This window comes from Cajanus cajan, chromosome 7, assembly GCF_000230855.2.
Source record: "Cajanus cajan strain Asha chromosome 7, NIPB_CcT2T_4, whole genome shotgun sequence".
NCBI lineage: Eukaryota > Viridiplantae > Streptophyta > Magnoliopsida > Fabales > Fabaceae > Cajanus > Cajanus cajan.
This window is the reverse complement of record NC_138523.1, coordinates 57799911-57819864: the sequence shown is the minus strand read 5'-3', so window position 1 is coordinate 57819864 and position 19954 is coordinate 57799911. Positions and strand designations below refer to the sequence as shown.

General features: G+C 30.0%; 3 protein-coding genes across 4 annotated transcripts; 2 read left to right on the top strand and 1 right to left on the bottom strand.

Moving 5' to 3' along the window:
- Positions 1-2583: 2583 nt before the first annotated feature.
- LOC109818144 (amino-acid permease BAT1 homolog) lies at positions 2584-7330 on the top strand. Its single transcript, XM_020383552.3, has 8 exons — positions 2584-2826; positions 2908-3168; positions 5438-5456; positions 5590-5809; positions 5902-6083; positions 6231-6520; positions 6617-6746; positions 6859-7330. The coding sequence occupies exons 1-8, from the start codon at positions 2723-2725 to the stop codon at positions 7198-7200; spliced, it is 1548 nt and encodes a 515-aa protein (XP_020239141.1). The 5' UTR covers positions 2584-2722; the 3' UTR covers positions 7201-7330.
- A 1371-nt stretch (positions 7331-8701) lies between these two features.
- APRR6 (pseudo-response regulator 6) lies at positions 8702-11989 on the bottom strand. The gene is made up of 7 exons (XM_020355104.3): positions 11626-11989; positions 11203-11417; positions 10770-10989; positions 10562-10638; positions 9744-9876; positions 9301-9637; positions 8702-9199 (listed from the first exon to the last, which is right to left on the bottom strand). The coding sequence occupies exons 1-7, from the start codon at positions 11738-11740 to the stop codon at positions 9190-9192; spliced, it is 1107 nt and encodes a 368-aa protein (XP_020210693.1). The 5' UTR covers positions 11741-11989; the 3' UTR covers positions 8702-9189.
- Positions 11990-16104: 4115 nt separating this feature from the next.
- Positions 16105-19253, top strand: LOC109788540 (Ubiquitin-like superfamily protein). Of its 2 annotated transcripts, XM_020347288.3 has the most exons (7): positions 16105-16245; positions 16322-16394; positions 16533-16594; positions 16678-16820; positions 17419-17626; positions 17856-18028; positions 18878-19253. In XM_020347288.3, exons 1-6 carry the CDS (start codon positions 16240-16242, stop codon positions 18021-18023), a joined length of 660 nt encoding a protein of 219 aa, XP_020202877.1. In that variant the 5' UTR covers positions 16105-16239; the 3' UTR covers positions 18024-18028; positions 18878-19253. The 2 variants fall into 2 exon arrangements, with proteins under 2 accessions (XP_020202877.1, XP_020202883.1); XM_020347294.3 differs by lacking the exon at positions 16105-16245 and having other exon boundaries at positions 16316-16394.
- The last annotated feature ends 701 nt before the right edge of the window (positions 19254-19954 follow it).

Genomic DNA, 19954 nt, shown 5'->3' with positions numbered 1-19954 from the left:
TTCAATTATATATATTATAATTTATATTCAAGTATATATATATATATATATATATATATATATATATATATATATATTTATTGATAAATAAAAGTTGGTATTAGTAATATTATTAATAAGTTAATATTAACAATATTATTAGTATATTTTGATGTGAACCGGTATTTTAATAAATATAAATTAATATATGTTTTGGTATCTCAAAAGGTATCCTGAATATAAGTATAATTTTTTAATAAAATACATTTTTATATATATTTAAAGAATTCACTTATTTATTAATACATAAAATTTTTAATATTAATTTTTATCAATAAATAATTCATTATATTATTAAAGTAAATCTCACTTGATATACTTTGAAGATAGTTTAGACTTATATCTTAGATAGTCTTTAAGTCAATTTGATGTTTTATAATTTTTTAAAGAAACTTATTTTCTTAAAAAATATTTACAAGACTCAATTATATAATTTATTAATACTAATTTAATAAGATAATTTAATTGAAAATATTAAATTTATCTTAAAATTATATTTTCTTCTTAAACTATTATAATATTAACCACTCACTTCAACTCTCAACCATTAAATAAGCTTATACAATATACTACACCAAAAGTGTAAAGATTCAACATCATGTATCAACATATGAGATATAACACAATACATTCTTCTTATAACATGTAATAGATTCACCTAACATATTCATGTTCATCATATCACTAATTAAACTACAAGAATTTTCAAAGCAAAATCGCGATTAGCACCACACACCTTACGCCTAGTGCCATTGAGGCAAATAGTCCTTTACCTCACACATGTCGGGTGCCATGCAACCCACGTCTAGTATGGATGAGATAGGAAACTCCTGGGACCTCACACCTAATGTGAAAAAATTAACACTCAATTCCATTTTAGACATAGATGATTTTTTCTTCCTATGCCCAACATCCCTCCTTTAATGCTTAGGGCCAAACCAAGCAAAATCAATTCTCCCACTTCACGCATGTCGACGCTATATCAATCATGTACTAGATAAGAGTGAGACAAAGGCCTTTAATTTGAGCCACCTTCGACACCCTAAAGGTACGTTCGATGCGAAAATGAATTTTATACTTGCAAACTTACAAATTTTGTCCAAATCACATGAAATACATAAGATCCAAGCATGCAATACAACCATACACTCATAGTCATTGTCAACAACTCATTTATAGTAAGAAATAACACATACAACAACACATCAAGGCATAAATCATCATACATCTGAGAGATATAAAAAAAATACAAGAAATTAACAACTCATCTCTTTTTGCATGATTCAATTCAACCACAATTCATAAGAGAAATACCACAAACACAAGAACACGAAACTTCATAAATCAAGAAAGATCGAGTTTAGCTCCCCTTATCTCGGAATCAAAGAAAGTCAAGGGAAAAGGAAGCTGAAGAACAACGAGCTTCGAGAACTCCGCACCACCACCAACATGAAATTGATTCTTACTCAAAAACTCAATTTACAACTCAATCACCTCAAATCAACTATAGGGAAGGAGTTAAAAAAGGAATCAACAAGGAAAGATAAAAAAATAAAAGAGCTTCAAAACTCCAAATCTCCACTCCCCACCATCTCTCCAATTTTTCACAAAATGAATATATTAAACTTAAATCTAAAAAAGAAAATCCTATATATATTATCTCAAGGTCAAACTAGACCTTTGCATAAAGAACTTTTTAAATGTTTAAAACTCATATAAATTACTTAATTTTAGAGCTTATCAACAATTTAATAAAAAATCAACATAACACAAGTTTTAATAAAATTAACAACAACTATTAAAAATGTACAGTGTTACATGCTATCTACCATTTCACGTATAAACAAATCGATGTTAGGAATTAAAAAAAATAAAAATAATATATATAGGTACTAAAATAGATAGATCACTATAAGAAATGTTATATATAGTGACATACAAAAAGTGTCATTATAGGTACAATATATGTAGGTAAATGTCTATTTGACATATAGTTACACACAATTTTAGTGTTGATTTTGAATGAGATTTAACAACATATTTTGTGTGTCACTATAGTCTATACCCACACTTTTTAATAATATACCAACATATATTGTAGTTATTATGTGGGTAAAAGTAATTTTTAGTGATATGTATAGTGTCATTATAGGGTGTGTATCACTATATAACAATTTTGTTGTAGTAGATGTTAGACTCTATGTCTATATAGTTTAAAATATTTAATTTTAGTTCTTATATATATATATATAATTTTAATATATTTTCTTTTAATTATTTTTATTTATTTCTATAGAGACTAAAACGTAAAATTTATGAAATTATAAAGAGTAATATACAAAATTTATGAAATTATAAGAATAAGAAGTGGTATGTATAAAAAATAATTTGGAATAATTTTAATTATAAGAATTAAAATGTAAAATTTAAGAAAGGATAGGAGTAAAAAATAATTACACTATTGAACCCATTTGATTCCGTATTTTTAAAATCTGAATTGAATTTAAATTTAAGTAAATGGTATGATGAGAAGAAGTAGAAAGAACAAACGGGTACACTTATTGTGTATATTTGGAGAGAAGAGAAGGAGACGCAAGTTAGTACGTCATTCACGTGTTAACATATTCGCATTCCAATTCACTTCTTCTCTCTCAAGCTTCCATTGACCACCTTCACCATATTCATGGACTCCGACAAAGTGCTCCCATCTCATGTGGTCGCACTTGATTCTGGCCATGCCCGTCTCAAACAACTCGGTTACAAACAAGAACTCAAGCGTGATCTCTCGTAATTATTCAACTTCTCTTTCCTTTAATTTATTCATTTCCTCTCTCCTCTTTTCATATATATTTATTTTTCCTCTTGCAGGGTGATTTCGAATTTCGCCTTTTCTTTTTCTATTATATCAGTGCTCACTGGAGTCACCACTCTTTACAACACTGGCTTGAACTATGGAGGCCCTGTTTCCTTCGTCTATGGGTGGTTTATAGCATCAGCTTTCACCATGATCGTTGCTCTCTCAATGGCTGAGATTTGTTCTTCCTACCCGACTTCCGGTGGGCTTTACTATTGGAGCGCCAAGCTTGCTGGGCCTGGTTGGGCCCCCTTTGCTTCCTGGATTACTGGCTGGTACTACATAATTTTCCTTTCGATCTTCTCCATTCATTTTATAATTAACCCTATTTGGTTTCATTAATGTGACAAAAGTTTTTCAGTTCAATTTAGTTTCTCAATGCAAAATCACTTATTTTTCTCCCTCACCATCCAACATAATTGCCAATTGCTTTATGTCTATTATTATGGCTAACATGAAATGAATGACAAAGGGACAATATTTGTAGAATTATAATTCATTTAGAACAAACATCATTCTCTCTCTCTCTCTATATTTTCCCTTATGTGTTTCTTTTTTCCTTTCAAGTCCTTTTTTCACCTCTTGTTCAACTTGGCAATAATCTTCTGAACATCAGCCACCTACCCTTTGTCCTTCTTCTTTTTGGTATGAATGCATTTGGATTGGATGCATTTATGCTTGGTGTTCCGTATCGTCTGAAACTACTTCTCGAATCTCATACATTAGTTTTTTTTTTTTTTTCAAGGTAGAATCTCATACATTAGTTGATATTTTGCAATTGGTGGTATTCAATTCACCTATCATTTTCCTATTAAATACGACTAAATATATTGTTGCTGTGTAATATATATTTTCTGAAGCCAGATGTATTTTTTTTTCTTAAAAAGTGACGTTTTACATGAATCGAAAAATTAAACATGTATATTAATTTTATGAATCATTTTAATTTAAACCAACAGACAACAGTGAATATCTTTTTTTGTTTTACACATCTTTTCATCTTAAAAAAATTAATTTATTTGATATATCATCTCAATAATATTTTTTTAATAAAAACAAATGCATATTTGATGCTCGAAAAATGTTATTATTTTTTGCTTTAATCTTTAAAAGATTTTATCACTACAAATTCGCCCCTTAAATTATTAATTTGAAAATTTGTTCACCCTACTAAAGTTAATTAATATATACCAAATTTATTCTTTCGAGGGCGAATTTGTAATTTTGTATAGACAGAGTTTTTGAGACTATAATAATATAAAACGAGTTGTCTTTTCTAGAGATAAAATTATATAATTATTTTAATTTAATACTTAAAAAGTATTGATTTAAAAATACATTTATTTATGGAAACATAAAAAATAATTTAATAAGATTATCTGGTATGTTATAATTTATACTTGTCTACTTTTTATTTTAAACCATATCAGTCATCACTGTCACGCTATGGTTCTTTGTTAATACTTGCATCTAAAATTTTCTTGTGCATAATTCAAGATATGTAAAGTGGCTATAAATGCCAGACTTTCCACATGGAGGAGGTACTATCAAATGTTTTACTGGCAATTTTTTAATAACGTGTTGACCATGTCTTGATTTGCGTGGCTAGCAACCATTATTAACGACCACGGACCACCATGCAACTTTGTAGTTTATATGAGGATCTTATGTGGGCCTCATTGCATTTAAATTTTTGAAGTCCCATTCTCACCTTGGTCGGTGATCTTAGAGAAACTGATGAGCATGTTGTGCATTCTGATAAACTAACTCAAATTTGTGAACTTCCAGCAAATTAATATTTTATAATTTAATGGTGAGATTTTGGGCGAATTGAAAGTTAGAGGGTGCGGAAGTAGGTTGGTAGAATATTTATCTATGGCATAATTGAAGGATGTTATTTCTAACCTTAAGTTAGGCACAAGAAGAATCATCATTTAATCATTCTGACCAGAGAAGTGACTTACTTTTGAGGATTGTATTATGCACTACTATTGTGTGCAGCAGACATGTCATTCTACTCACTAATAATTGATATTATTGATAGTTAAATCTATCGTAGAAAGTCACAAATTCCTTTTTCCTTCTAATTTTTCATTGTCTCAAGATTTTCCATTAAAGATATTCGAGTTGCATTTATATATCTGTATAACTGGTGAATCAAAAAGCCACATCAACCAGAAACATGCACAGAACATTTTGAACGACAGTTTAGGCTATATTTCATAGATTTAATCATAATTAACAACATGGAACTCATGTTAAATTCACTGGCAAAACTGAGAGTTATAATTGATGATATGATGCATAATTTGTTAACTTTTCAATTTTATGATGTAAAATGTTCAACCAAGTTTTTGAAAATTTAACCGGCATACAATTGACTACACATGCCTAATTTTGTAGCTCTCCTTAATACCATATAGTTTGAAAACACAGTTTATTGCTTAATCAACCTGTGAAGTCTAATAGCAAGATACTCTGCAATATTTGGTTTCCCACAGTTATTTATCTGATGCGTGTTGGGTGGTTTATCTGTTTTTACAGGTTCAATATTGTTGGCCAGGTATTCTTAAAATGACACCTATTTTAGAATTTAAACATCCTTCGCTTTTCACTACAAGTTCTAAACTTGTGTGGGATGGAGATTTCCATGAATTCATTTGAAGCTTCAATTTTTGGTTTCTTTTCATTTGCAGTGGGCAGTGACAACAAGTGTAGATTTTTCTCTTGCACAACTGATTCAGGTTATCATTCTCCTTAGTACTGGTGGGAAAAATGGTGGTGGATATGAGGCATCTAAATATGTAGTTATTGCTTTCCATGGAGGAATTTTGTTCTTACATGGTATAATCAACAGCCTACCTATCTCATTGCTATCATTCTTAGGACAGTTGGCAGCTATTTGGAATGTTTTAGGTATGAAGAAATCTCCTGTTTGATTGTTTTCTGCATTCAGCTCTCCTTGGAAACCTCTATCTGAATCCCTAATTGGAAATGCAAATTTTTAGGTGTTTTTGTGCTTATTATTGTCATTCCTTCTGTTGCAACGGAAAGGGCCAGTGCCAAGTTTGTTTTCACTCATTTCAATACTGAAAATGGGGATGGAATCAGCAGCAAACCCTACATATTTCTCTTGGGACTTCTAATGAGTCAGTATACCCTAACTGGGTTTGATGCATCAGCTCATATGGTGAACCTTTTCTACTCATATTCTTCCTTTTCTACTCATTCCAATTTTGAAAACTTGGAGCTCTTCACTTCCATAGATGGATTGAAGTTACAAAATGATATAGATTCTAGACTAAGACTTTCTGTTTGCTGTACCGTGTATATGTAGACAGAGGAAACGAAGGACGCTGATAGAAATGGACCAAAAGGAATTATCAGTGCTGTTGGGATATCAATTGTTGTTGGATGGGGTTACATACTAGGCATTACCTTTGCAGTCACTGACATCCTTTACCTTTTGAGTGAAGATAATGATGCTGGTGGGTATGCCATTGCTGAAGTATTTTATCAGGTATTCAAGAAAAGATATGGCAATGGAACCGGGGGTATTATTTGCTTACTAATTGTTGCTGTTGCCATCTTTTTCTGTGGTATGAGTTCAGTTACCAGCAATTCAAGGTAAAAACATGCCTAAGTTTGTGTATTTTCCATTTGATAGGGATTTAATTTCTCAAGTTACTTGAGAATAAAGTATGATGTTTAAAATTTGTTCAGGATGGCTTATGCTTTCTCTAGAGATGGGGCCATGCCATTGTCATCATTGTGGCACAAAGTTAACAAGCAAGAAGTCCCCATATATGCTGTTTGGCTTTCCGTTTTTATATCATTTTGCATGGCACTAACGGTATGTGTATTTTATTATTATTATTATTATAAGCTGCAAATTTAGTTGTTTATTAAAAAGTGTAAAAATATGTTTAGCCATAACTCTAACTGAATTGTGAATGTATTGGCAGTCTCTTGGAAGCATAGTGGCGTTTGAGGCAATGGTGTCCATAGCAACGATTGGTCTCTACATTGCTTATGCCTTACCTATTTTCTTTAGGGTGACATTGGCACGGAGGCATTTTGTTCCTGGGCCTTTCAACTTGGGCCGTTACGGAGTGATTGTGGGCTGGGTTGCTGTTCTTTGGGTGCTAACCATCTCAATCCTCTTCTCGTTGCCTGTGTCGTACCCAATAACCATAGAGAATCTTAACTATACTCCTGTTGCCGTTGGATGTTTGTTTATTCTTGTAGTTTCTTACTGGATAATCTGTGGTCGCCGTTGGTTTAAAGGCCCTATAACCAATATATAAAAATCCAAGTTGTGTACGTGTTTAGCGAATCCAACTCCATCTCAATATCATTATTTGTGTGGAATTTATCTATCTTTCAATGTATTTAGAAAATAAAAAATAAACTTAATTACTCTTTTGGTTTCAAGAATGACTATTACGGGAATTGAATAGTATGGGTGACAAAATGGCTTAGACTTGTTGAGTTAGCCTATAAGTCTATTTAAGCTGCTGTTTTTGGTGGGTTGGGCTCAAAGAAGCCAATTCATCAACCCATAAAAAAACTCATACTTTTAGCTTGATTAAAAATTGATTGATGACGGCCAAGACAGAAAAACTCGACCTTTTTATTTTTTTATTTTTTTATTTTTTTATTGACGATGGTTTGACTTCATGATTCAATTAATAAACTGTGAATGGATATTTTTACCGGTTTAATTACCGATTCAGTTCGACTACTCTTAATATTTGATTTAAATATTTTTTTTCATAAATTTATTTTTAATATTTCAAATTTAAAATTAATTTTCTTAGTTTTATAATTTCAAAAAAATTTATTTTAGTATTTATATTTAAATTTTATTAAAAAATCTGGTAAATACTTTCGTATAAAATTTATATCACATTAAATCTTGTTAATGGTGTATAATTATCTCAATTTATTACTTTCTAATATGTTATTAGTGATCGAGAGATTAAAACAAGATTTTGAAAAATTATAATAAAAAAAATTATAGTTTTAAATTTGAGAATTTAAAAACTAAATTTATCCTAAATTTAAAAGGATTAAAAATATATTATTTTCATATTATTTTATATTAATCTAATTTTATTGTTTGGTTATCAAGGTTAACCTCATCATATATTTTTTTATATAATTTATTATTTTCTTTCTCTAAGTTTTTATAATTATATATCTTTTTCCCTCCATCCTTACATCTATCATAATATGGGATGGACATATACAAATTTTCTAAGCATGAGTTAAAAATAAGTAATATGTACTTCATTTTTTTTCCTTATATCTCATTTTTTTAATCATATTATTTGTTTCATCTATCACATTTACCTCTATTTTATTTTCTTCCTAATTTATTTTTCAAGAAAAAGAAAGGTAGCTGGCACTAGAAACCACGAGGGAACGAGGAAAGTTTGTAATTTGGAAAGGTAGCTGCATAGTGCAGTTTTGCTTGGCAAGTGAACATGTTGCCATGTGCTTCGCAATTTACTCAAGAAATGAATTTCGTATATGAAGGCTCCGTCAAATGCACCATGTGCTAAGCATAGTGGCATTCGAGGCAATGGTGTCCATAGCAACCATTGCTCTCTACATTGCTTATGCCTTACCTATATTCTTTAACCTGACATTGCCACGGAATCATTTTGTTCCTGGGCCTTTCAACTTGGGCCGTTATGGAGTGATTACGGGCTGGGTTGCTGTCCTTTGGGTCCTAACCATCTCCATACTCTTCTCGTTGCCTGTATCGTACCCAATAACCGAAGAGACACTAAATTACACTTCTGTTGCTGTTGGATGTTTGCTTATTCTTCTAGTTTCTTACTGGATAATTAGAGAATCTAGTGAAATGGCATTTGTTATATTAGAATGAAATACATTCGTTTATTTAGTACTCAAAATTGTTCATTGACTGTATTGCATTTACAAATAATAGTTAATTATATTCCATGTTTACATAAAATAATTTCACAATCAAACCTTGCATAATATTGTTTGCTAAAAAGAAGTACATAGCATTTTTAATAAAATATTTACAAAAGCATGTCTCTAAGTATATATTTACGCAGTATAGTGTATTTACATAAGATTATATATGTCTTAATGCTTTCTCACATGAAAGAAAACGATAGACACTGTATCTATCATCTTCCAATATCTTGAAAGAAACCTCTCTACATATCATATAGGAATTATAATGTCTTTTCCTGGAAGCGAATTGCTACATAAGAGAAAGGTTTTCATTTGCTCCGAATACGCTTCCATTTGAAGGTTCAGTCAATCCTGCAAAAATCCAATAGAAAAATTGTATATCTTACATATCTGAAGTGTAACACAGCATAGGTCTTACATTAGTTGAATTGTGACATGATAAAGGGACAAACCTTATGTTGGTGTTGTCCATATCAAATTCCCAAGGAGTGGAGTTGTTGCCATCTAGAATTGCTCTTAGCATCTCACAGTATCGATCAACATCACCAGGATTAATTTCATTTTTAGACAAATCAAAATTGTCACAGTTTTCCACAAACTTTTTAATGAAATCGTGGTACTCAGTTTCAGGGTGGTTTTGATCCACTGAAGCAGCTAGCACAGGGTGTGCTACCGTAGAATCTAGACGTTGGCTTAGACAAACGTTGTTTTCAGTTGCAGCGTTGTTCACTAGAAACTTTTGGTTTTGACTGTGGCTCTCATTCAAGGATACCTTTGGTGGTGGGAGACCTAGATCAAAATTATGGTCTAAAGTTACGAATGGGTGACAAACAAAAATGATGGTTTGCAATCTAAGAATAGTGAAATGCAAGGGGAGTTTATCTTTTAGCACTACCTTTTGTTCCGAAGTTGGTCACTTGAGATGGTGAGAAAAACTTGGCTTTGCGGCTTAAGGATGATGACGTGCTTACCAGAGGCAAATCAGAATTGCGGGCATTCTCTTTACGCTTTAACCGCAACTGGTGTTTCTGTGTAGGAAGAAAGGCTAAACAATGAAGCAAACGGGAAAGGGAAAATAATGCACGCTGGCCTTTCCCATTCAAATAACAATCATGAATGCCCTCCTAATCTTATGTATACATATTAATATTAGGCTATGCTTGTCAAAAACACCTGAAATCTATATAGGTATCATAATTTTATTTTTTTTAATTTTTTTTAAAATCTTATAATTTTTATTTATAGACGAATTATTTAATTATATTTTTAAGTTTCAATTGTTATATTTTTTTATATCTTAAAACATTTCCTAATAAGTTTAAAATAAAGTCAAAATAACATATTATATGTTTGTTTGGATAAATTTCTTTGTAAACACTTATAGAAAAAAAATTGATTTATTCAAAAGTTTAAATTATATGCAAATTAATTTCTAGAAACTCCCTCACTTTAATTTATATAAAAGATAATTTTAGTTTATTGAAAAGTTAATTTTATTTATTTTTCTTTAAGAGCTTGGTGATAAATTTATGTAGACAAATCCCAAAGTAAACCCAATATTTTCTTTGTGTTAATTAGTGTAATAATTAAAACAAACAGTTTAATATTAAAAAAAAATCTATGAGTCAAGGCTGAAGCATAAAAAATTATAAATTTGTAAAACAAAAATTATGGCGTCATGATTGTATCTAAGTTGAAGCAACAGAAAATAACCTGCAGGTGACTTGCAACCTGGCGAACTGTCAGGAGAGGCTCATTCATGTGACTCAATATCTGTTTTGGACGAGCCCCTAGTATAAAAACATTGAATTAGTCATCTCTAGTTACCTTATCAAGAATGGAGCTTAAATCCATAAATGATACCTAATCAAGAAAAAGACATAAAAGGAGGATGAATTCAAGAACATAAAATTAACCCTACTGTTCTCTCCTCCTAACATATGTATGGCTTCTGTAAACTTTAGATGCAGCTCAGGAGTCCAAACAATTGCACGCTTTTCCTCACTGCTATAATAACTGTTGTTGAACTCCATCTGGGTTGATCTCAATGAACCATGCTCTGTGTTTTCATCAACTATTTTCTTCTTTTTGGCCATGTCCTCATTACCATCTTTGTTTCTTTCTCCATTTCCTCTAAGAACCTGTCATTGTGTAGTTGTCAACTGCTTAAAAAGCAAGTACTCTGAAGTCTTAAATTCCATGATAGATTCTTCTCAATCATGCAAGTTATCGAGTTTTACATTATTATTACAAAACTTACACATGCCATAACCTGGTACGTCGTACACTGAATTTGGTATGTGATATGTACTGTACTTATGTAGATTTATTGACAAAATTCTATAACTATTTACCTGTTTCATCTTCATATTCTCTAATCCCTTTGCATGGTACTTCGTGTTCTGAAAGTACGCATTTTGGATTTTTTTGGCTGAATGGGCTCTTGAGTGATACACATGTTGCCATAAATATTTGAGATCATTTGCACAGATTGGTTCCTTAAGGAAATAACATAGTCCTGTAGCTAAAGCTTTCTGAGTTACATCATCAAATCCTCCGGAGTAAATAACTGTACATTATATAAAACGATGTATTACTACATTAATTAAATGAGACTAAAATATTGGAGGAAATTAAGTGAATTGAAAGATTTTTTATTTATTTATAAGAATTACAATGAAAACAATAAGATTCAAATCTAAGATCCTTTATATATATCCCAATTTTTCACTGACCATAGTATTTTAGTAAATTGAAAGATCTGAAATGGAACTTACAGATAACAGGAATGTCTTTTTCAAGCACTATATCAAGAAAAGAAAGGGCATCCATGCCTGGCATTTTAGCTTTAGCCATGATCAGTTTGAACCTGCATTCATGATGGAAAATCATGGATGCAGCTGCTGATGTGTCAGTCGTAGCAGTTACTGAATAACCAAACAAATTATATTGTTATTTATTGTTCACATTAATCAAGCAATGGGAATAACACCACATCTTCATTTTTAATTCTATTGCCATAAACTGTTGCAGATTAGCTACCTATTATAGAATGTTCTAATTGTCCATTGAAGAGTGACAAATTTCTCAAGATGCACTATCAAGTCATACAAAACCAATTGGAGAAAGGTTGTTTGTTGATTTGTTGTTGAGCTTTTAAATGAATAAACAGATAAGGAAAATGCAAATATCTTGAAACATCCAAATTGAAAAGATACTATGAATTAAAAGAAATTATATATCAGAAGCAGAATTCAAAGCAAAGATTTCAGAAAACACAATTATACACGTAAGCTACCAAGGCATATAGATCCGGTAGTAAATCATTAATGGTTTAACAGTGATGGGTTTAACATCATCATCAATCATCAATCAAATTTCGCAGGTGACGGCCACAAATGTAAAATTTAAGGACTTACTAGGAAAATGTTATTTGTACCTAAGAATTGAAAAACAAAAAAAATGTGCTTTTGATTTTTAAGGTATATGTTTAAGATGCATGTACATGAAAACTTACAAAAATGAGAGACAATATCAAATAGTGTTAATTTTTAATGATACAAATAACCAAATTGGACTTCCTATTAAGTAAACCTAGGTTCAGGCATCCCGTGTGTCTACTATCAGATCATTTCAAACCCATTTCTAAATTTATTGAAATTGGTTCAATTTTTCCTTTCGTGGTTAGCTTTACTCTTTGGATCTTAAAGGCTAGATCTTTTGTATCTTAATCTTTCCCGTTCGTTTAATTTTGTTAGTCTAGTGATAGTTGACGCACACATGAATGATTGAAAGCACCAAAGAGATTCAATGTAGGACTAAAACAGATAAAAGGGTATATGAAATGATACAAACCAGGGCAGCGAATGTAATAAAGGGAATTAAAATTCTATAAAAGTAAACCTTTGAACGAATATAGCTTAAGCAGTGATGAGAGGTACACAAGAGACATTGTGTCATCATGTACTAGGAGAAGGTTAAAGCCTCGTGCAAAGCTAGGAACAAAATTGTTCACTGATATTGACTCATCTTCCATTATAAGGATAAATGCCTGAGGAGCTGAATAGAATGAGCAAAGAAAATATTAATAGGTTAGACCGAAGAGAAAGAAACAGATTGTGCTTTAGGAAAAGGGATTGAATAGTACTGAGTGGTTTTTTGACCAGTGGCAACCTCAACATTTTGTTAAGGTAGCATCATTAACTTTGTTATAATTAATGTGACTGGATAAAGTTTAAATTTGACGTTGTAAACCAAATACAAGATACTCTAACCATGTCTCCTAAAGTGATTATTATGAAGTTATTTTTTACAAAGAGAATTTTGTTATTTATGTTTTTATCTGATAAAAAGTTTAAGTGAATTGGATTTTGAAATAATAACGCTTATAAATATATTTATAAATTATTTATTAATATGAAAATTAAACTCAGGTTCTTGTGAGAGATAGTTCATTACTCACCGTCTTATGTTATTAGTCGGAACAAGTAAAAAATAATTATGATATAGCAAACAAACAAAAAGTCAATTTGAAACATGCTGACCATTGTGAAATAAATACTAAAGCCCGTCCACAGGAAACTTTATCAACTTAAAGAAATTAATGATAATTACTCAGACGTTACGAAAAATAGAATGCACCATTCACATTTGTCTACATAGAATGGATAGCTTTGATTACCAATTTTTTTTAGGCAACTTCTAACTAAGAAAGAGACTAATTCAAAGGTACGAAGAATTATTTTAAAAACTATCTTCTTTCAATAAATTTTTAAGATCGAATTTCTAACTACTCACTTAAAGAACATAAATTATTTATCAATTACACAACATCACTTTGGTTTGTAATACCAATATCGTGACACTAAATAGTTTGAAGAATAAATGAAACTTTTATTTTAAATTGTACTATGCACATCTACTTAATTCAATATCATATTATCTTAATTGTCAATTTAAAACACGGAGTAAACTCTGTTTATGAATAAAAAAAGAAAAAGAAAAAAATTATTAATTTTGTTGAAAGGTTAATGTCTTTGAAAAAAAAAAATCAATAAATTATAAGCCTGTTCAAAATTTATGAAGAAATTCGGTTTTATTTAAAAATTCAAACAATTTAAATTTAACTCATTAACTTTAGAATTGTTGCGCGGATTTTCTGTGATAAAATGAAACATCTGTCCCCGTTGTTAGAATATGCGATCAAAATGTGTTGAAGACTTGAAGTCTGTCAATATGCAATTAAGGATACTAGTTTCATGTGATAGCTTTATTTTAAAAGAGTATCTTTAGCGTCTATAGGTGGATCAGAATTCAGAATTCAGAATTCAGAATTCAGAATTTTAAAGGAATTACAATTTAAAAAAAAAAAAGAAAGATAAATTTATAGACGTAAAAGAAAAGGTTTTATTATATAAAGTAGATATTCTTCCTATTAAAGCTAGTTTGCATGTATGACTCGCGTAATTAGAAAAAAAAATACCTAAAGGAGTTCGACGTAGAGTAGAGGTAAGCAAATTCTTCTTTTATAATATGACAATTGTTTGAATTAAAAAAAAAAATGGTTTATGAGACATGTGTATGATAGGATGGTCATAGAAAACCTAAAAGAAGGAAACTAAATCAAGTGAATTAATAGGATGATATTTTAATATTGTATAATTTATATTTTTAATTTTTTAAATAGTAAATAACGATATTTGTGACATTATCTTTGTGGTTATTGAGTTATAAATAAAGTATTTCATAATTTTTGAAGAGGAATGAAAATATTTCAATTTATTTTTATCTTTTTATAATTTTTTTTAGCTCTTTAATGGTAGGAATAGGAATAGTGATATAGTAATATTTTATTACTCATTAATTATTTCATTATCGATCTGTTTTCTACTAAATTGGGTCAAAAAATGGAGATTTCATTGTTTGATGAAACATATGATGCTTATTGGTGGATTTTGTACACTGAAAAATATTTGAGAGCAAAAGGAACATCAGAGGTAGCGAAAGTTAAGATAGCATTAACTAGTCAAGTTCTTTGATAGTGGTCTCAACATCAGCTCGCAACCTGAGTGTGATTCCACTATCAATTGTCGAAACCACAGGAACCTCTTAAAATTTAAAAGATTTGTAAACCTTTTTCATTAAAAAATGATTTTACTATAAGAAAATTAAGTCATTAAACTAAACACTAAAGACTAAACTTTAAATCCTATATCCCTAAAATCATAAATCCTAAACCTTAAACTTTAACATATGAGATATTTTTAATTTTATTAAATTTATCTACAAAATTATAATTAAATTTTTTAGATAGTTAGATAAAGAAAATCATAAGAATAATTATGAAATTTGTAAACTCTTTTCACTAGAAAATAATTTAGTTATAAGAAAACAAAACAACTAAACTAAAAACTATTTAAATGATGCACTTTATATTTAAAGTTTAAAATATTTTAAAAAATAATAAAATAGATATTAAGTTCAAATAAAATAGTATTTAACTTTTTTTTTTATCTTCAATTTCTGTACTATTTCATTTTTCATTTTATTTGGTGTATTTTATCTAACTTTTAAAGATAAAAAATTGCAACATATCAGTTACAAAAAGGTTACCAAAATAATTATGAGATTTAAAAATTATATTCACTAAAAATAATTGAGTTGCAAGAAAATAAAGTCACCAAGATAAAAAAAGAAAAGTAATTCTTAGCTATAAAATAGTTATATACAAGAAAGTAACAAAAGAAAAGATACTTATGTGAATATTGTTTTAAGAACATGTTATGGGAATAAATTTCTCTTTCACACTATATTAAAATCATGGTATTTTCATTTCAAAAGTTATTTGTCACATATTACTTAATTTAGTAAAATCACATTTTTAACCTTTTTTACACATTAAATTTTGGGATTTTTAATATATATATATATATATATATATATATATATATATATAATATACTAACAAATTTATATTATGTCATGTCTGAAATTTAAAATTATTTAAACAAAGTTTATTTTACAAATAATCACAAAAAGAAAACATCGGAGAAGGTTTAGTTACTAGTTATTTCAAATAAATTACAAACACAATTAATACTAATAGAGGCCAGTCCACAATCAAACGTGTTTGAAAATAATAAATGTGTTTAAATTTTAAAGTTTGGAGCGGGACAGTGAAACCGGGGACGGGATCGTCTACAGATTCCACAACACTGCTAACAATCCTCCACCTTTAAAATTCTTATCGTACAAGAAAACAAATTTGTAAAAACCACTGACCACAGGATCTAGCAGCGCACCGTATTCAGTTCCGTAGAGGATTCTATTGGGTGAAATAGAAAGAATACCAAGTGCCAACATCCGAAGACACCCAGCGACAGAGGTCGACGATGACGGTGACGCTCCCTTACTCAAATTCAAATTAGGGTTTCTCTCGGAACTGCAATCTCAATTTCTTCTTTTCTTATGCAGGACGATACCGAAGAGTTGGAACCGTTGTTTGATTACACCCGGGTTCAACCTCTGAACCCCATCTGCCTCGATGGTTCGTTTCTTTTCATATCCAACATTCCACAATTTCAAACCCTAAATTTCTAACTCTTTTTATCATCACCTCATCCGTAGGTGCAATTTTACGGGATGGGGTTTTAACCAGTATTTGAATTTGACTTTCTGATTGCAGATGATTGTGATGATGACGAGGATGTGATTTGCGTTGGCACTAAGAGGAAGACTTCTCAGCCTGTAATGATTATTTTGGCTCTGATTTTTATTTATTGATTATTACTAATGGTTTTTATAACTATTGAAACTGCTGCGGGGTTTAGGTTGGAAATGAGAAGACTCGTGGGAAAGCAGTACCTGTGGTGGACATTGAGGACAAGGATGATGACTGGTTACCTCCCCCACCAAAAATCTCATGTAATGCAGAGAGGAACATTGAAGATGATTCAACTTTGAAAAAATTGAGGTTGTGAACATTTCACTCTTTGTAGAATTTTTCAAATGCCAAATCCTAGCTGCTTGCTATTGCTTTGTTTTTTTTGTTTTTTTTTTAACCTTAAATTTATATCATGATTATGATTGTTCTAAGCTGGGAACGATTGCTACAACAGTGATATTGTAGGATAAGAATATTGCATACATCTATATACTGTATATATTTTAAGTGCTAGCCTTTGTCTTTTTTTCTTGAAAAAATACATAGCTAACTTAGCCGTAATCACAAAATGCAATGATAAAATCATTAAAATGGATTTCCTTGCACTATTTTTTCTTTTTCTTTCTCTACACTTCTCCTTTTTGTCAAGAACGAAAGCAACAAAAGAAAACATTTTAGATATGACAAAATTATAAAAGTTAAGCATCTCTGGTTTCATCTGGAGCTAGACTTGCTCCACATGTCAACATTACGTAGGATGTTGGAATATTGATATATGTGCTTGGTGCTCTAATAGAAAAAGTATGCATTGGGTAAAGAAAATAGTTTTACTTTATCATATAATTACTCCCCAGCTCCTAGCACCTGTTTTCTACAGTTTCTAATGGGGTGTTATTTATGTGCGTAGATTAAAGAAGCAAGAAATTGCTTCATTTGCTGAATCAGCGAAAAATTTGTTAAAAGATGTTGAAGAGTCTTCAAAAGTTGAAATTAGTGATTCATTGCAGTCTTCTGTGGATGTTGTAAAGGAGAAAAGTTCTGAGCATTCTGAAAGAGCAAAAATTCTCATTTCTGTTCAAGACAAGGCTGGAACAAAGCAGATTCGGATGTTCATGGTATATAATTCCTTCAGCAGATGTACTTAACGTTGTCAATGTACTGTTATATTTTGTGATGTTAACATTATTATTCAGGTAACATCTACTTGTAATATGTTGGAATATAAGAGTTGTGTTACTGGTTATTTTTTTTAAAGCTGTATTTCTTTTATAGGTCTTTGAACATATTTCCGAAATAAATACAATTTTTCACTTGATATCTGATACGTTTTTTAATTTTCTCTAGGATGACAAATTCGAAAGGATTGTCAAAACATATGCAGAGAAAATCAAGTGTGACCTGAAACAGATAGTATTGTCCTTTGATGGTGATAAAATAAGTTCGTCTGAAACCCCTGCTAGCCTTGGGATGGAGGACGAGGATATTATTGAAGTTCACGTGAAATCAAGTTGATCTAGGTGAGGAATATTCTATCTTCCTGCTTCTGAGAAATTTAGGATATCTTGTAGTGGTCCAGTACAAGATATCATAAATAGTGGTAATGTAATTGTGACTTGACTTAACTTCACATCTGTCATTATGATGGATTTTGATTCATCTAAATAAAATGACATGGGGGAGGGTAATTAAAATATAAAAAAAAACAAAAGCAAGGACCTTTCATTGACAGTGAATGCCATAGAAATAAAAGTGGGTTCGTGATGAGTTATGTATAATGTTCTGGTTCCCCAAGAGAGAATGCTTTCAATTTTGTCAACAATGATCAAGTGCAATGAGGTTGTTTGAAGTATAATATGTTCGTATTTAGGTTGCGGTAAATATCCCTTATGATGAGAAATATTGATATCTTTGTTCTTAGCTGATATATATCCAATGTTATCAAAAAATCATGACAAGTACAATGGAGTTGCTCTGTAGACATGGTGGTTCCCTTCCCAGATTTTCCCAAGGATAAGGATAAATAAATAAAAGAGGATAAAAATGAAAGGATAAATAAGTTATTCCTATTTTTCTAGACAAAGATAGATTAAGGGATAATTAACTTCTTGTTATTTTCTGGGCTTTCCTTGTACAAGTTATGGGGGGATGCTTTCTAACATTTGCCTTAGGAAATATGACTTCTACTGTTGCTGGAAGATAAATTACTTTGTGTACGAGGGAAGCATAAATAAATTATCGAAAAAATGTTCGTTATTTGATTGGTGTTGGACTTGTGGACATTTTTTTCTCTCTTTATTTTGGGGGTGGTGGGGTGGGATGGTCACCCGCATATTTGCTCATTTTTTGTCATTGACTTGTTTCTGCAGTAAAGTATCATTTGTCTACTGCTCCACTCCAGTAGCCTTTCGGTTGATTCAAAACTAATGCCGCGTTGCTGGAAATATAGAACATAATCTATACCTTTCTGGTTCGGAGCTCAAACTGACATTTTTGGTCTACGTTTGGGATTTGCATTACCCAAGAAAGTTTTTTGCCTTTTGCTTTTAGTATCTTTAGTAAAAGAAGAAAGTCAAAAACAATTCTAGTTCTCAATGTATTCGCAATATTGAGCTTAATTGTATAGCACACATTTTGACAGCATCGTCTAGTAACAGCCTTTTGGTAGATGCTTCTTTGGTGTATTGGTTAATTGTTCAAATTACTATAATTAATTATTGTTGATAAGGATGCCGAAGTTAGATAGACGTGCATAATGATTTTTTGCAATGACATATAGAGATAACTGTTTACACTGTGGTACATGTCATTTTATGGACTTAGAAGCTCAACACATGTATTCATGCACAAATTTAGGTTTTTTGGCATTTAATTATTTTTTCTAACATTGTTAATTCGATTCTTGTTTAAAAACATAAAGAAATTTCAAATAATATAATATTAATAATTCTAATTCTAATATATACAATTAAATACTAATATATATGCTAACAATATGAATCCGATTATGGTTTGAAAACGAAGAATTTCGATATAGTATAAAATTCATATTGAGTATATCTCCCAGAGACTTGAAATTACAATATTTTCGCCTTTTCGTAATAGTAATAATTAAATTTTAAATGGGGGAATTATTTTACAAAAAATATATTGAAAATAGAAAATATCAAATGATTTATATTTATTTAAAAGTAGAATTTTAGTTTGTACCTTTCACACGAAAAATATTTATTATATACAACTAAATTTTATAATAAATCATAAAAAATTTAATGTTTGAATATGTAAATTATATGGAAATTTTGTACAAATATATATTTTAAAACAAATTATATTTTTGATGTAAGATAATTTATATTGTAACATAAAATGATTTTTAATTATTGATAATTTATTTTAAAATATTAAATTTTAGTTAATAAATAAAATATGATAAAGAAATTGAA

Bases quoted from the DNA above. Each gene is read 5' to 3' on its own strand.
- LOC109818144 (XM_020383552.3), top strand. From the start codon at position 2,723: ATGGACTCCGACAAAGTGCTCCCATCTCATGTGGTCGCACTTGATTCT. The intron at 2,827-2,907 runs GTAATTATTCAA...TTCCTCTTGCAG, and splicing joins GAACTCAAGCGTGATCTCTC to GGTGATTTCGAATTTCGCCT. The intron at 6,084-6,230 runs GTGAACCTTTTC...GTGTATATGTAG, and splicing joins TTGATGCATCAGCTCATATG to ACAGAGGAAACGAAGGACGC.
- APRR6 (XM_020355104.3), bottom strand. From the start codon at position 11,740: ATGATTTTCCATCATGAATGCAGGTTCAAACTGATCATGGCTAAAGCT. The intron at 11,418-11,625 runs GTAAGTTCCATT...TATAATGTACAG, and splicing joins AAAAGACATTCCTGTTATCT to TTATTTACTCCGGAGGATTT. The intron at 10,639-10,769 runs GTAGGGTTAATT...TTTTTATACTAG, and splicing joins TATGTTAGGAGGAGAGAACA to GGGCTCGTCCAAAACAGATA.
- LOC109788540 (XM_020347288.3), top strand. The intron at 16,595-16,677 runs GTAATGATTATT...TGCGGGGTTTAG, and splicing joins AGAGGAAGACTTCTCAGCCT to GTTGGAAATGAGAAGACTCG. The intron at 16,821-17,418 runs GTTGTGAACATT...TTATGTGCGTAG, and splicing joins TCAACTTTGAAAAAATTGAG to ATTAAAGAAGCAAGAAATTG.